General features: G+C 39.9%; 2 protein-coding genes across 7 annotated transcripts in view; one reads left to right on the top strand and one right to left on the bottom strand.

The window, feature by feature from the left end:
* The window catches only part of emid1 (EMI domain containing 1), a 68,834-nt gene extending 59,401 nt beyond the window's left edge, over positions 1–9,433 (top strand). Inside the window, exons 10-17 of one of the 3 annotated variants that reach the window (XM_088076792.1) lie at positions 1,876–1,965; positions 2,778–2,830; positions 2,913–2,975; positions 3,052–3,096; positions 3,327–3,371; positions 3,554–3,565; positions 5,947–6,031; positions 8,107–9,433. In XM_088076792.1, coding sequence (XP_087932918.1) covers positions 1,876–1,965; positions 2,778–2,830; positions 2,913–2,975; positions 3,052–3,096; positions 3,327–3,371; positions 3,554–3,565; positions 5,947–6,031; positions 8,107–8,240 — 527 coding nt within the window. In that variant the 3' untranslated portion in view covers positions 8,241–9,433. Of the gene's footprint in view, positions 1–1,875; positions 1,966–2,777; positions 2,831–2,912; positions 2,976–3,051; positions 3,097–3,326; positions 3,372–3,553; positions 3,566–5,946; positions 6,032–6,218; positions 6,310–8,106 lie in introns of all 3 variants that reach the window. The other 2 variants (XM_042488354.2, XM_042488355.2) reach the window with 2 other exon arrangements.
* On the bottom strand, positions 8,948–13,533 carry rhbdd3 (rhomboid domain containing 3). 4 transcript variants are annotated; one of them, XR_006105912.2, is made up of 6 exons: positions 13,371–13,533; positions 12,370–12,753; positions 11,160–11,286; positions 10,812–11,066; positions 10,508–10,636; positions 9,706–9,845 (listed from the first exon to the last, which is right to left on the bottom strand). XR_006105912.2 is itself a non-coding variant. In XM_042488356.2 (5 exons), exons 1-5 carry the CDS (start codon positions 13,531–13,533, stop codon positions 9,677–9,679), a joined length of 1,098 nt encoding a protein of 365 aa, XP_042344290.2. In that variant the 3' UTR covers positions 8,948–9,676. The 4 variants fall into 4 exon arrangements, 2 of the variants coding, with proteins under 2 accessions (XP_042344290.2, XP_042344291.2); XR_015776451.1 differs by having other exon boundaries at positions 9,707–9,845; positions 10,497–10,636; XM_042488356.2 differs by lacking the exon at positions 10,508–10,636 and having other exon boundaries at positions 8,948–9,845.
* Between the last annotated feature and the right edge of the window lie 307 nt (positions 13,534–13,840).

The raw sequence follows: 13,840 nt of genomic DNA, 5'->3' as shown, positions 1-13,840 counted from the left end.
AGAGCTATCATTTTAAAGCAGTGTCTATTAACCCTTCAAAACTTGAGCAAATTGGTTTGATCTCCTTCCAAAACATCTAGAGAAAGCAATGAGCAACTTAACAAGGCATGACCCAAAAATTTGCCAGAAATTAGTGAGAAGGGTACAAGAAAATAATCTGAAAATAAGCAACAGAAGAAAAGTAAAAAAAAACAACAGAAGCAAACAAGAAAATACTGCAAAAAAATCCCACAATTGTGTCTGTAGCAAAATCTTTAAATATAGAATTATACCAACAATAATATACTTTTCTGGACATTTTCCCCTGGTTTTGTTTTGATCATTTTTTGATAAAATATCTATTTTTAATGACATTTCTTGCAAGTTGCTCATTGCCTTTTCCCTCATGTCTTTGAAAGAAATTAAATCAATTTGCTCAGGTTTCAAAGGGTTAAAATAGCTTATAAGAAGGCATCTGAATGCAGCACGAGAAAATTGATGTCGATTGAGGTTTCAAAGGGTTAAATGTAACTTGTGGCTCAGATGCATCATTTGTGTATTGAGTTGTTAAAGTCTACTGCTGTACTTTGTGATCTCTTTCTGATGAGAATAACACTGTTCAAGACTTCAACTTTTATATTTACGTCTAATTAAATTCACAATGGGGCGTAACATGACGAAAATGTACAGATGTCATACATCACGGGTGCCGAAAAGACTTTTGTACAGGATACACCTGTGCATCCTCGCACATAGCTCCTCCAGTAAGCCTCCTCTCTCCTCAGGATGCATTTTAGGAATTGAGACATCCTTCAAGATGTGGCGTTAAGGTCAATATCCAGGTTCACAGGCGGGAGGACGGAGGAGAGAGGAGACAAGGAGGCACAAAATAGAGAAATGAGAAGAGCTTTAGTACTCCTTTGTGTGCAGCATTCACACAAGTGCCACCCCAGGTTACTACAACAGCAGGATTCATACAGCAAGAACAACAATAAAACATCACACACTGAACGGCCTGGATCAGTATTCTTCACAAGTTCATATTTATAAGATCACAAGTGCAACTGGGGGAACAAAGCTTTTCGCCACAGGCTTCTTCAGATTCACTTCTCAGCGAGCTCTTTCTCTCAGGCTACATGAAAATCATTCCTCTTTCACTTATCCCTTTGAAACCTGAGCAAATTGGTTTACTATCTTTCAATACATGGTGAGAAGTCAATGGGCAACTTAACAAGACATTGCCCAAAAATGAGCAAAAAATTTATAAAAACAAGAAAATTTTCTCAAAATGAGCAAAACAAGAGAAACAAAGTGCTGGGTTTTGAATATGTAATTACAAAACTTACAAATATAGATTTTCTAAACATTTTCCCTATTTTTTTATTTTTATTGTTGCCCATTTTTAAAAAAAAAAACAAAAAAAAACTAATTTTCAAGTCATTTTCTTGCAATTTATGGGACATATCTTGCCAAGTTGCTCATTTCTTTTTTTCTCTCCATGTTTCCAAAAGAAATCAAACCAATTGGCTCAGATTTCAAAAGGTTAAACCACTGACCTAAACCGTGAGATTAGAATCCACTATAAAAATGTAACCAGTGTGTATAAATCACATGAAATGCTACATAGCCACAGCACAGTCCTGCAATTGCGAAGAGAATAATGTCACATTTTCATGTTATGGCAGTGCACTTTGGATTTGTTGACAATCACTGAAAACAATTATTGAAACCCATAACTACAGCAGGACCAGGTTTAGTCCTAATGATCCCTTTAAAGGTAAAATATCAAACAAGATCATTTATCAAATATCACATGCTTAATACAGTAATACACACATTGTGCAATAATGAAAAACTTGAGTATCTCCCATTAAACACATTTTATTTCACCTCCAGGTCGTGGAAAAGATCCCCTCTTCAGTAATACTTTCCATGACTCACAAGGGTTGCCTGTTCCAGGACCTCAGGGTCCCCCCGGGCCTATTGGTGAGTGTTCATCACCATTATTATCTATAATCTTTTTACTGCACAGTTTGTCATGTTTGTGAAACTCTGTCCCCATACTGGAAAATGCAAATATCTCAAATGCTTTTAAACACAAAATTACAGTCTCATTCAGCATTTGGCGGGAGCATGTAGGTTCTGTTTTTGTGATCTTATAAGCACAAATGCTTTTTCCCAACCAGGTGACCAAACACTTAACATCTCTTAAAGTTGAGTCCAAGCACTGAAAGTTAAAGGATAGTTTGATCTTTTGAAGTGTGGTTGTACGAGGTACTTATCCATAGTCAGTGTATTACTTATAGTAGATGTGGGTTGGCAGGCCCCCAGTTTAGAGAAGCAGGCTGAGGTACCGACACGAAAGCTGAGCAGTGTACTGCTGTGGATGGGGATCAGCAGCAAAATGTATATTAGCCACCTAAACAATCAGTTTAAATGTACACTATATTTAGATTATTTTGACCTCCTCATCTATGCTCCCGTCACCAGACTGCATAGACAAAAATGATAATTTTATCTCACTGAATAGTCTGCCTCCATCAGTTAGTTAGTTTGTATTATTCTGTAACTTTGGTGAAACCAAAATAACTATTTTTTAACAACAAAGTTACACATTAACACAAATAAACTAAATGATCAAGGCAGCAGTAGACAAGCGGCTCATGTGTTCAGGAATGTTAAACATTTTAAATGTTTTTTAAAAAGGAGTCTGGCTTTGAAGAGAGTGATATTTGCTTCAGTTTCTTGCCTTCCCAGAGGGTGAAGGCATTTGGTGCTAATGTGAACCTATTACACAGGTCCCCCAGGTCCCAAAGGCCCAGTAGGACCTCCCGGCCCACAAGGACAGAATGTAAGCAGAGCCGCATTATTGTTTAGCACTGTCACATATGTTGTGATACAAATTCATCGTTGGCTTTTTGAATTTGATACAGGGGAAACCTGGAGCCCCAGGAACGCCGGGCCCTGTGGGGCCAAAGGGAGATCGTGGGGAGAGAGTAAGTTCACTCACAGCTTCATGATATTCAGTAGATTTTCTCTACGTCCTCATACAGCATGCCTTTGGTTTTTCAGGGTCCTTTAGGTTACCCAGGAGAGAGGGGCTTCAGAGGCGAGCCGGTAAGCGACCTCCACCATGCTGCCTTGATGATTATGGTCTGAATAAATGAGCATATGGAGGGAAACATCAACACATGTCATGGCTGGTTATATTACTGTAAACTACGCTCACCAGCAGCAACCTCTGACCAGCGACAGCACACAGAGAATGAGCACTTTTTCCTTGTAAACTGCTGCACCACTTTCATTAATGTTTCAAAGTAATTTTGGATGTTAATATTTCTTCGCAGGGAGCACCGGGTCCAAAGGGAGAGCCAGGAGAGAAGGGCTTACCGGTAAGAAAGTAGTTGGTGGCAGTGTGCAGTTCACGTGGTGACGCAGGGCCTGGACAGCAGGGTTTTACCTTTAGTTGGAAGATTGAAGCAAAACGTTTTAAGATTCCTTTGTTGATCATTAAAGATTTTCTCTGTGTCTGTCTAACCCTTATTTTTCTTTTACCTCTTTCTCATTTGACAAGAGCAATCTAAATGTAAGATATATTTTTTTTAAGTCATCACGTGTTCACTTTTCACAATGAATCTTTTCCGTAACCTAAATCAAGTCTAACCATGACCCACATCTCATGTTGTGGTTAGGATCTTTTTACATCATGTTTATGGCTGCGATCGGCCACAAACTGGTGTTCATCTCTTTTTCGCTCCTGTTCATTCTGTAGTTTCCTCCCTGTTGATAGTCATAAAGTGTTTTATATTGTTGTTTCTGTATGAGTATATGTGATTTTGAGGTGTTGATCCGTCTGAATTTGTGTGTGAAATCTCTTGGTGTTAATGTGTTTTTGTTTTTGTTGGTCCTCGGGGTGTGCTCTGGACTGCTGTCCCCTGTCACGACGCTGTCCTCTTGACCCTAAAGCTGTCTGACTCCCTCTGCAAGCTACTGTCCCCATGGCTACCTTTCACAGTCACCTTTTCAGCATCTGACTTTGGCATATACATATAAAAATATATAAAATACAACACACAAATACACAAATTAAAACAGTGAGTGAATCAATGTAGAATATAGTAAAATCCATATTTGAATTCTCTGGATTTGTCTGATTTTACGAACTTCAAAACTTTGAAATGAATTACAAAGAAAATGTGTGAAATGTATATGCCAAATCACTCCATATGTGTCAGTGGTGGGTCCTGTTGGGTTTAGAGGTGTTGTGCTCTGATGTGAGTGGAGTGGATACAGCTATCCTCCTCTTTTATCCCACAATGCAACCTTGCATGATTTCACCCTTCAGTACCACATTAACTCTCTTTCCTGGATGTGAAAATCAATTAAAAAATGCATCTAATGAGTGAAATAACAGAGTGTCATTAAAACAGAAATAAGGCAAAGAAGTTATGAAATCTCTTCAGATTTATTTGGGAATATTATTATCTGTGAACATATCTGCTGAACATAAGCAGGCTAAAGGGACAGTTCACCCCAAAATTAAAAATACATATTTCTCCTCTTACATGTAGTACTATTTATCTATACAGATTGTTTTGATGTGAGCTACCGAGTGTATGTAGAGAGATATCGGTTGTAGAGATGTCTGCCTTCTCACCAATATAATGGAACTACGTAGCACTCGGCTTGTGGTGCTCAAAGCGCGTAATAAAAACAGCTGAGTAGCTGAGTCATGATTTCTGGAGAGACACTGTTTTTGAGTTTTCACTTGTACTTTTTTGGGGCTGAGCACCATACGCCGACTACCATTTCATTACATTATACTGGAGAGAAGACAGACATCTCTACAGCTGATAACTCTAACACTTTGCAACTCACAACAAAACAATCCAGACTGATAAATAGCATTGCAGGTAAGATTAAAAACATGTATTTTTGATTTTGTAGTAGACCGTCCCTTTAACTTGTTCATGTTTGGCAGATATGTTTACAATGTTTTCCACATTAGTTTAGCATGTTAGCATACTACAATTTGTTGGTTTTGCAGGTATTTGGCCATAAACTAAAGACTTTGTATATTAAAATTTAGACCTAATGATGGTGCTTAATGAAAAGTCAGAGTCTCATAATTCATGAACTTCTATATAAAATCTTATGTTAATTCAGCCAATAGTAGTTGAGATATTTTAGTCTTAACGAAAGTGGTAGACCAACCAATAAACCGACATTGCCATCCCTAGCTGCTAGAGTGGCTACAATTACAAATATAGTCAGTAGTCATGTGACTCAACTTTGCCTTTTTTCTTCAAACATTCAGTGTGATCTTGGTTTGTCTACTAATCTGTGCTTTTCACTCACCAAAAGCTTCAGCTTTTCTCTGCATGCCTTCTTTTGCCACGGTGATGCTTTCAGCTGTTTCTGTCTTCTTTACTTCTCTTGTTGAACTCCTTTTTGTTATTTTTGAGGATACAACTCATGAAGCCATAGCCTTAACTTTTCACAAAAGACAAATGAATTAGATTTCAGAGTAAATCTATACTGGCTTCATTCTGTCAGGTACCATTGGGTAACTTTTGTGACCACAGCGTTAAGAATGAAAGCTGTGATGCCTGGCTCAAACTGTTGCTACTCACCAAAATGGATGCAGATGGCATGATCAAATGTAGATCCTGGGAGAGTGTAATCCAGCTGTGTTATGTCACCAACCTGAGGCTGGTCTGTAACGTGCATGCTGATGTTGCCCAGCCCAGCATGGCAGAGATTGACTTCATGTAGCAGCATGGCCAGAGAATGAGGGAGATACTGAGAAATACAGGGAACAGATACGTCTGAGAGTGCTGGGCAGATATGTGGACTGTTTTAACCTTCTAACTGCTGAATTGTATTAGGTGAAAAAATGACTTGCATCTTGGCGAGCAGTTCTTTGGCTTGTGCTCCTTACCTTGACGGCTGTATCTATCTTCACAGGGGGACGGAATACATCAGATCAGAGAGGCGCTGAAGATCTTAGCCGAGAGGGTTTTAATCCTCGAGACTATGATTGGTATTCATGGTGAGTAGGAGGCCTGAGGCAGGGTCAGCTTTAGGCAGGGGTCAAACGTGGGGGGGTTGGGGGGGCTCAAACTCCCACTGCACCTCACTGCTGGGACAGGGAGTGGGAACAGTCGCGAGCAGCCCCAGGACTCAGGCTGGTGTTTCCACCCCCTCACACAGTCCCCCCTGTCACTGCTCTCTGATAGGACATTAGCTTGCAGATGTTCCACGACTTGCAGGCAGACCTTGAGCTTCTGGCTCGCAGGGTGACGCTGCTGGAGGCGATCATTTGGCCAGGTAACGCCGAGACATCCTCTCCCACAGCTCTGCTGGCCCTCACTGACCTTTTTTTACACTGACCTTTCTTTTAGCACATGTTGTATAAAATGTGCTATGCAAATAAAGCTGCCTTGCCTTGCCTTTACAAGATCTAGAAAGCACTAGAGGCATTAAATTACCACTTGTTACTGAACTGCTGAATGTTGATATAGTCACTGAAAAGCAGATGTATTCGTATGTATGAATTGTTTAGTTTGTAGCGCAGATATTTCTTTAAAGAACCTGAAAATTTGTTGACTTACATGAGATATTTCACATATGATTTCCTGTATTGGTGCATTTTTCTGTGCTCTTCTCACCGGTCGATGTCACAAATATCCAAGCACCAATCAGGGGTTAGCATGATTTGAATTAACGTGAGATGACAGTTTAAGATTGTTTTTAACTTTAAAGGGAAAGTTCCTTTGCAGCAGGGTTACATGATTTATAGTCAGCGTATTACTTACAGTAGATGTCAGTGAGCGAGCTCCCAGGTTACCAGCAGATGTGCAGTCATCAGAAGCTAAACAATGTGCTGCTGTGGAAAGGTCGGCAAGCAAGTGTACGCTTTATTTAAAATATTTTCACTGCTTTACCTCACTGTCAGGCAGCCTTTTCCGTATCACTCTCTCCTTAAAGCTAGACTCCACTGAGAAAAACTGATTGAACATGAATGAACACAGGAGCTGCTGGTCTGCCATGGCCTTATTAACTAAGTCTGTTTGTGTTATTGTGTGATTTTGACATTAAAAGGGGTTAGTTCAGATTAAAAAAAGTCACACAATAACAAAAAATAACTTAGAAGAAGACAGCGTTAGACTAGCAGTTCTTGTGTTCAATAATCCAAATCACTGTTCTAATCAAAGGAATCTGGTGGCTTTAACAACAGCGTAGACGTGGAACTGAAGCTGTTTAAGGCTTCCCTGTTGGAGCGGGATGTCTGACAGAAAAGTAAAGCAGTGAAAATATTCTCAGTATAGCATACACTTAACTGATATAGATTTTTTTTGGGTGAGACTCTTTTTGCGATGGCTTAAATACAGTTTGCTGCTGCCCTCTGTCCACCCGTCAGCATTCCTGCCTGCGTCTCCAAACTGGGGATGTGCTGTCATCTACTATATGAGATAAACCGGCTTTGAATAAGTACACCATACAGCCCCACTGCAAAAATATCCGAGCTAACTTTGATTGTTGTTATTGGGCCTTTAAGGTTTCGTATAAAATTGCAGATTAATGTGCACCAATGGATGTAAAGTGTATTAGTCTAGCTTGTAGTGCTGCAATGATATATGAGTAAAACAACAGAAATTAAATCAGTCGCAATTTTTTAAGAGCTGTAATGTTTCAAGCAAAAACAAAAAGAAAAACAACAAATAAAAAAAGAACAAAAACAACAAAAATTTGGTTTGGACTTCAAATTGAGAATTTGCAGCTTTGGAACCTTGAAATTGTTTTTCTTTGGGTTTTGAGCTATTGGTTATCATCAGCATTTTCTAGATGAGATCATTTACCTATATGGGAATAAAATAGACAATTAAATGATCACAAAAGGAATCGTTGCAGCCCTACCAGCCTGATGCAAAGGCCTAAATAAATCCAATAAGCATTTACTAGCTAGACTAGTTGATAAAAACTGGGCACTGTTGTCCATTTACAATAAAAGCCCACTTGTGACACCTCCCGGTTAACAGCTACATGAGAGTAGACAGAGTGCGCATGTCCACACACACAGACGGACAGGGAGGCCCCGTTCCAACTGCTGTCTTTCTTCAACAGAGCCTGATCTAGGGTCTGGGGATGGACCGTTTGGCACAGCCTCCCCTAGTTTCTACAGAGATAAGCGAGCAGGTGCGCTTCCATATCGACTTGCTTCTCCTCTGTCCTCCAACACCAAGGTTCGAGGGAAGTAGCCCCCCCTGCTCACCCTGAGGATCGCAGGCTGGGTTGACTCCCCCTCCTATAGGTCTCACCGGCACTCAACAGATTTAGACCTTATCTGACACCCTCTGTGGGCTTTTACTGTCAGATTTAGGATGGGGGACACCTCAGGGAAACTCCACTGATACTCCACTATGCCCTCCTCCATCGGGAACCTGAGAACTAGTTTGACCCCCCACATTCATCACCATAAACACTTATCTTTACATAACACACCCAGCAGCTCCTTCTGTGTCTCATTTCTCTGGCAACGCCTCAGAAAAAAAGATGTTTAATGTTTAAAAAAGAAAAATCTGAATCTTCTGAGGTGCTCCTCGAGTTACAAAGAGTTCTGGACAATAAGGGTCATTTAGAGTCATCAACTAAAGGAGGAATCAGATGTCAGGAAACAGACTGGATTTGCATTGCTCTTACAATGTAACTGCAATCTGAAGAGATTCCACTATTTAAGTATATTGAGCATGTACAGTTTGCAGGACACAAGTACACAAACAAACCTCTTCTTCTTCTAGTATTAATTTTGTTATACTTCTATCCTATTGTTTAACTCAATGTTATGTAGTGCACTAAAAAGATGAAGTCATCTCTATTCTAACTGAGATACGTGTTGCTAACAGTGATTTGTAGTTTTCTGGTGTGAGTGTTTTCCCCCTTTAAAGTACACACTGATACAGTGATGTAATATACAACAGTAGATTTACTGTACATTTAATCTGTGCAAAGAGAAGCACAAACATTTGGGTTTAGTTGCATATCAACGGAAACAGTCGTAACATACAAAAAAGAAAACTGCGAACTGACTGTCCATTTTAAGATCTTTAACACACACAGAGGAAATAGCAAAACTGTTAACGGAACTTGAACATATTTTTACCACTGTTGACTGCTTAAACTGTCCTGATGAAAAGGCTTGATAACTGTTTTTTCATCTTATATCAAACTTATTGTGAAACTATTTAAAATGATCAATTGTATCTTATTTTGTATGCTGTTGTGTAACCATTTCATATTTTATTCAACATTCTTTCTTGCAAATGTGTTATTGTGTTAAGATAATCCTGTCTAGATGATTGGTGTAATAAAATAATGTTCATTGTTTTTTTTTTTAACATGTCACCTCTCTTTATTTGTGTGATTGAAGCGTAAATAAATGGCATCTCCTCTCTCCAATGTACATTTTATGTGCAGACACACAAACTGTCTCCAAAGCCATCAGGTTTGCATCAACACTTGATTGGATTCACAGTTGTGGAAAAAGAACAGTCTTTCCTCTCCCCGTAAATTTTGATCGTTAAATTAGTTCTACAAGTAGCCCACAGGGAAAAAAATAATATGGAAGCTCAGCAAAACCCAAGCATAATGTCAGTCCAGTTTACTGCACAAGAGCAAACCACAAGCGTGACGTCGGCTAGGTGCTCTGCGGCAGCACAGGGCTCTTGCCTTTCGATACCACCACAGCTTGTTCTCCAACACTGTCATCGATGAGCAGAGAAATAGCTCCATCTAGCTGCTTTGAAGCTGCTAATGCCACGACAGCTTTTTCTGTGGGGAAGCCCATCTTCTCCAGCTGCTGGAGTCTGAGAGGAAACATTAGTCTGTTAGTGAAGGATTATTTGAAATGACATAAATAAAGCTGTACTTGGGAATAATTTGAAAGGTAACAGAATGTATTTACCCATTCACAAAAAAATCAACATGATATACATTAGGTCTGTGTATTTGTGAGGATCTGAGCATATGTGTACAGAGGTTAGAATTCAGCATGCTGTGATATAAGGTGATATATTGCAATTTTAGAAAATCTAATTTTAGGAGATAGTTTTGCACCATATATGACTGCCTGTTTTAAAGGCCTGTTTTCCTTAAATTTACACTAGTGATTTGATTTTACGTTTGAGAGGAAGAGTCAAATGGCTGAAGATAGATTCAAACACTGAAGGATTTCGTGGTCTTTGCTTAAAACCCAACATAAACAACCTCTGCAACCAATCTTTGCATGTTCACTATTATTATTTGAAAACTGCTCATGTTTTTGAAAATCATAAAATACAGTATCACAACATTTAATATAATGACACTTAAGTGAATCAATGTCCTCTTCCACCCCTAAAATGCTCTCTTGATATATGGTACAAACCAAAATTACTAACTTACTGCCTCATAAGGAATAGCTGCAGTGTTAGAACCTTATGTGAAATATAATGTAAACAAAAGACAAAGGTACCTACAGGAACATTACCATTAGACTGAGAGACTGGTAGGTCTAATTGTGGATGAGGTTCATTCTCTGTTATACTGTCCCGCTCATGAGGACATAAAGGCTCCTGTGCTGGGTTTGCATGATCCCCCCTGTGTAAGTGTGGGTTTTCTGTGGGTTCCTCCCACAGTCCAGAGACAGAGACAGAGAGTCCAGACTTTATTTGTAATTCAGTATTGATGAGTGCAGTGATACTGTAATGGTGTCTACGCATGTTTGTGTTAATGACATGAACAAAAGAAATGAATCAATCATATGCATGTACAGGATGGTATCACATACTAACCGCAGAGAGGAAACAGATGATTTGGGCACCTCCACTTTTGTATCAGGGTTGTCAGGAGCATCCTGTAACGAGGCCAGTATTCCTGCCCTCAGCATCTGTTCCTCCAACACTTCGGCCTCAGACTGTGCAGCAGACTCTCTCACGATCCAGGCAGGCACTGGATCCACCCATGGGTGGTGGTTTAAAACTGATGGATCCCTCATGGGGGAAGCAGCTGCCTGATCTGCAGGCTTGATCTGAGGAGGTGATCTAGATCTTTGACAAGAGATGACAGCAAAATGATGAAATCTGGATACAGGTGGTTAGTGTGTGAATAATCAGTGAGACTTTGAGGTAGATGAGTCACACCTCTGTGAAGGAGTGTAGGTGGGCAGTCTGCACCTGGCTGATGTACGGATATACACCCAATCAGGAATGAAGTCCAGGACGCTGGCCTCCTCCAGCTCCTGTAACGTTCCAATGAAGGACTGATGATCTGAGAGGTGCACTAAGTATTATAAAAAAGAGAAAAACTTGACAGAGTAGTAGTGTGTTGTTTGTATGGAAATACGCTTCATCGTAGGTTTGGAGGGAGACTTCGGCTCAAAACTTCAGCAACAAATCTTACACCTATGGGTCACCTACTTTGGATAATAACATTGTAATCATGCGGCCTGACACTAAAAATTCACAAAAGTGTGTCCAGGAAAAAAAAAGGTAGATGTCAATCAGATGATGTCAATTTGTCAATTTCGGTGTATTAGCTGGACCCAGGCACAATATGGCCAGTCAGGGGGGCAGCACTTGAACTGTTTAATGACTCATGGAGCTCAGGTGTGTCAGCCTCATTCCTGATCTGTGAGCACTCCTGTGCACATGCTTCCCTGGTGAGCCAAACAGACTGTTTTAGGTCAAATTATTTTATTGTTAAGGTGAAGTAAGGTTGCAAACACATCCTGAGGTACTGGATTTTTATAAAAATATTAAAACTTGTGTATTTTTTATTGCAAAATTATTGCATTATACAATGCGGGTCTGCCAACAATTAATTACAATGGGAGTTCACCTGATGAGTTGTGGTGACGAAATTTAAGATTTGCGGTGGCATTGGTAGTAATTTGGATGTTTTCTGTGGCGGAAAAGGGGTTTATCTTTTGTGTAGTTTGGGTTATCCACTGATGGTATACCTCCAGTGCATGGGCCTGCTAATTGGTGGGCCACACCCCTCCAGCAAAATGCTTTAACTTTTAACTTTTTTTATAGCATTACACTTAGTGACCCTGAGTTTAATAAAGAGCCTGTTACGATACTTTAACCCACGTTGACTGTTGGCTTTGTTATTGATGTTCACCTATAAGTAAGTGAACATTTAGTGTTACATATGTAAAAATGAAAAAGGTGTTACTTGTCTTCAGCCAACAAGTTCACTAAAACATAGAAAAGGGAGACAGATGTCAACAACATCTGTGCACACCCATACAGTCCCTCAGCAGAGCTCTAATCAAGCTTCTGCAAAACATAATATAAACCATGTTTGAGAATGCATTTTGGTACAAGCATCACATGACTGGAAGGATACAGTTGTGTCCGATGATGATTGTGCAGAAGTGAAGCAGGGCAGGTGTCCCGGGAAGCAGCAGCAGACCAATCAGCAGAAGAAGCCAGGGAAGAAACCAGACAGGCACACACCTGAGCAGCCTCCTCCGTGCCAGCTGCCGACACTGAGCTGCAAACAGAGCCAGCTGGATGGCAGAGAAACCACAGATCCGACTTGCCTCGCCTCCACCGACAAAGAGGAGCAGCGCGTAAAGGAGAGGTAAAATGGTCACCGTCAGGATGGAGAGGGCGAGGAAGGCGACTGTTCCCCAGCGACGCTCCTGACAAGGTCCAACCAGCAGCACGAAAACAACACTGACCAGCAGAGAGAGAAGCTCATCGTGACTGACAGCATACAGGAACACATCTGAGGGGGAGAGAGATGATGATGCTGATGATGTCTGCACACCCAATGCATGTTTTTATTTTACTACTGTAGTACTGTAACTATTTTGAATGATATGGCTTGTATTTTTGTACCTGGGGTTTTTTAATCTTAATGTTAATTATCTATTCCTTATCATTTATGTCCCAATTTACAGTGGTGTTAGCCCTTTGAAACCTGAGTAATTTCTTTCCAAAAAAAAAAGCTAAACAAAAAAAAAGAGTTTACTGTTTGTTTGTTTGTTTGTTTGTTTTTTGGGGTTTTTTTTTTGCTGTAACATGATTTATATATAAAAATATTATGATTTTATATATAGTTTGGGGGACAATTTTCCCAATTTTCTGGATAATTTTCTAATAATCTTCACCTTTTTTCTCTCTCTTTTTTTTTTTTTTTTTACATAATTTTATCATCACATTTCACCAATTTCTTGCAATTTGCCGGCCACTTCTTATAAAGTTGTTCTTTTACCTAATATGCACCACTGGGCACCACAGTTGCAATTCCGTTATGCATCTGCATTATAATAAAGTTCTTGACTGATTATATGCTTTGATTTGAGCACCGAGATATGACATTTGCATGTAAACACACCCTACCTCTGACTCTGGGGAAGTCTCCACCCGGACCTAAGCTGAGACTTGCCTGGATGCCTCCAGCATACATCAGCAGCATGAGTGTTAGCAGCACAGATGTTCCCAGACTGAATCCAGGCCGATCTGATCCAAACCAAAACCACACTGACGATAAGCGATGAAGCATTATTCGGGGTTAGCTGTAAGTCTCTGCACTCACTTGTCCTTTTGGGGCATAATTCAGGTACATGAGCATCTGTTTGTGCTCATAACAAGCACAACGTCTTGCAAAACTGAAAAGGTTACAGCTATAAAACCCTTTTTATTTTGTTTATTTGTTGAAACTAGAGTCTATAAATTTTTAAAAAAAAAAGTGGATACTACTACTGCAAAATCCCTTCAAATGTATCTGTTCAAATCCTCTCCGCTAACCGGTTTTACTCGTACAAGGGCCTACGAGTGTAAATGCAATTCTGTAATAACTATGTCCTAAA

This window comes from Plectropomus leopardus, chromosome 4 (genome assembly GCF_026936395.1).
Source record: "Plectropomus leopardus strain MGB_pleo_1.0 chromosome 4, ASM2693639v1, whole genome shotgun sequence".
Lineage (NCBI taxonomy): Eukaryota > Metazoa > Chordata > Actinopteri > Perciformes > Serranidae > Plectropomus > Plectropomus leopardus.
Note: the sequence above shows the minus strand (reverse complement) of the source record. Positions and strands in the feature narration are given on the sequence as shown.

Coding starts and splice junctions, on each gene's coding strand:
- rhbdd3 (XM_042488356.2), bottom strand. CDS start 13,533: ATGCTTCATCGCTTATCGTCAGTGTGGTTTTGGTTTGGATCAGATCGG. Junction 11,067..11,159: donor ACCTACACTCCTTCACAGAG/GTGTGACTCATC, acceptor CTCTTGTCAAAG/ATCTAGATCACCTCCTCAGA. Junction 9,846..10,811: donor TCATCTGTTTCCTCTCTGCG/GTTAGTATGTGA, acceptor GTTTCCTCTCAG/ACTCCAGCAGCTGGAGAAGA.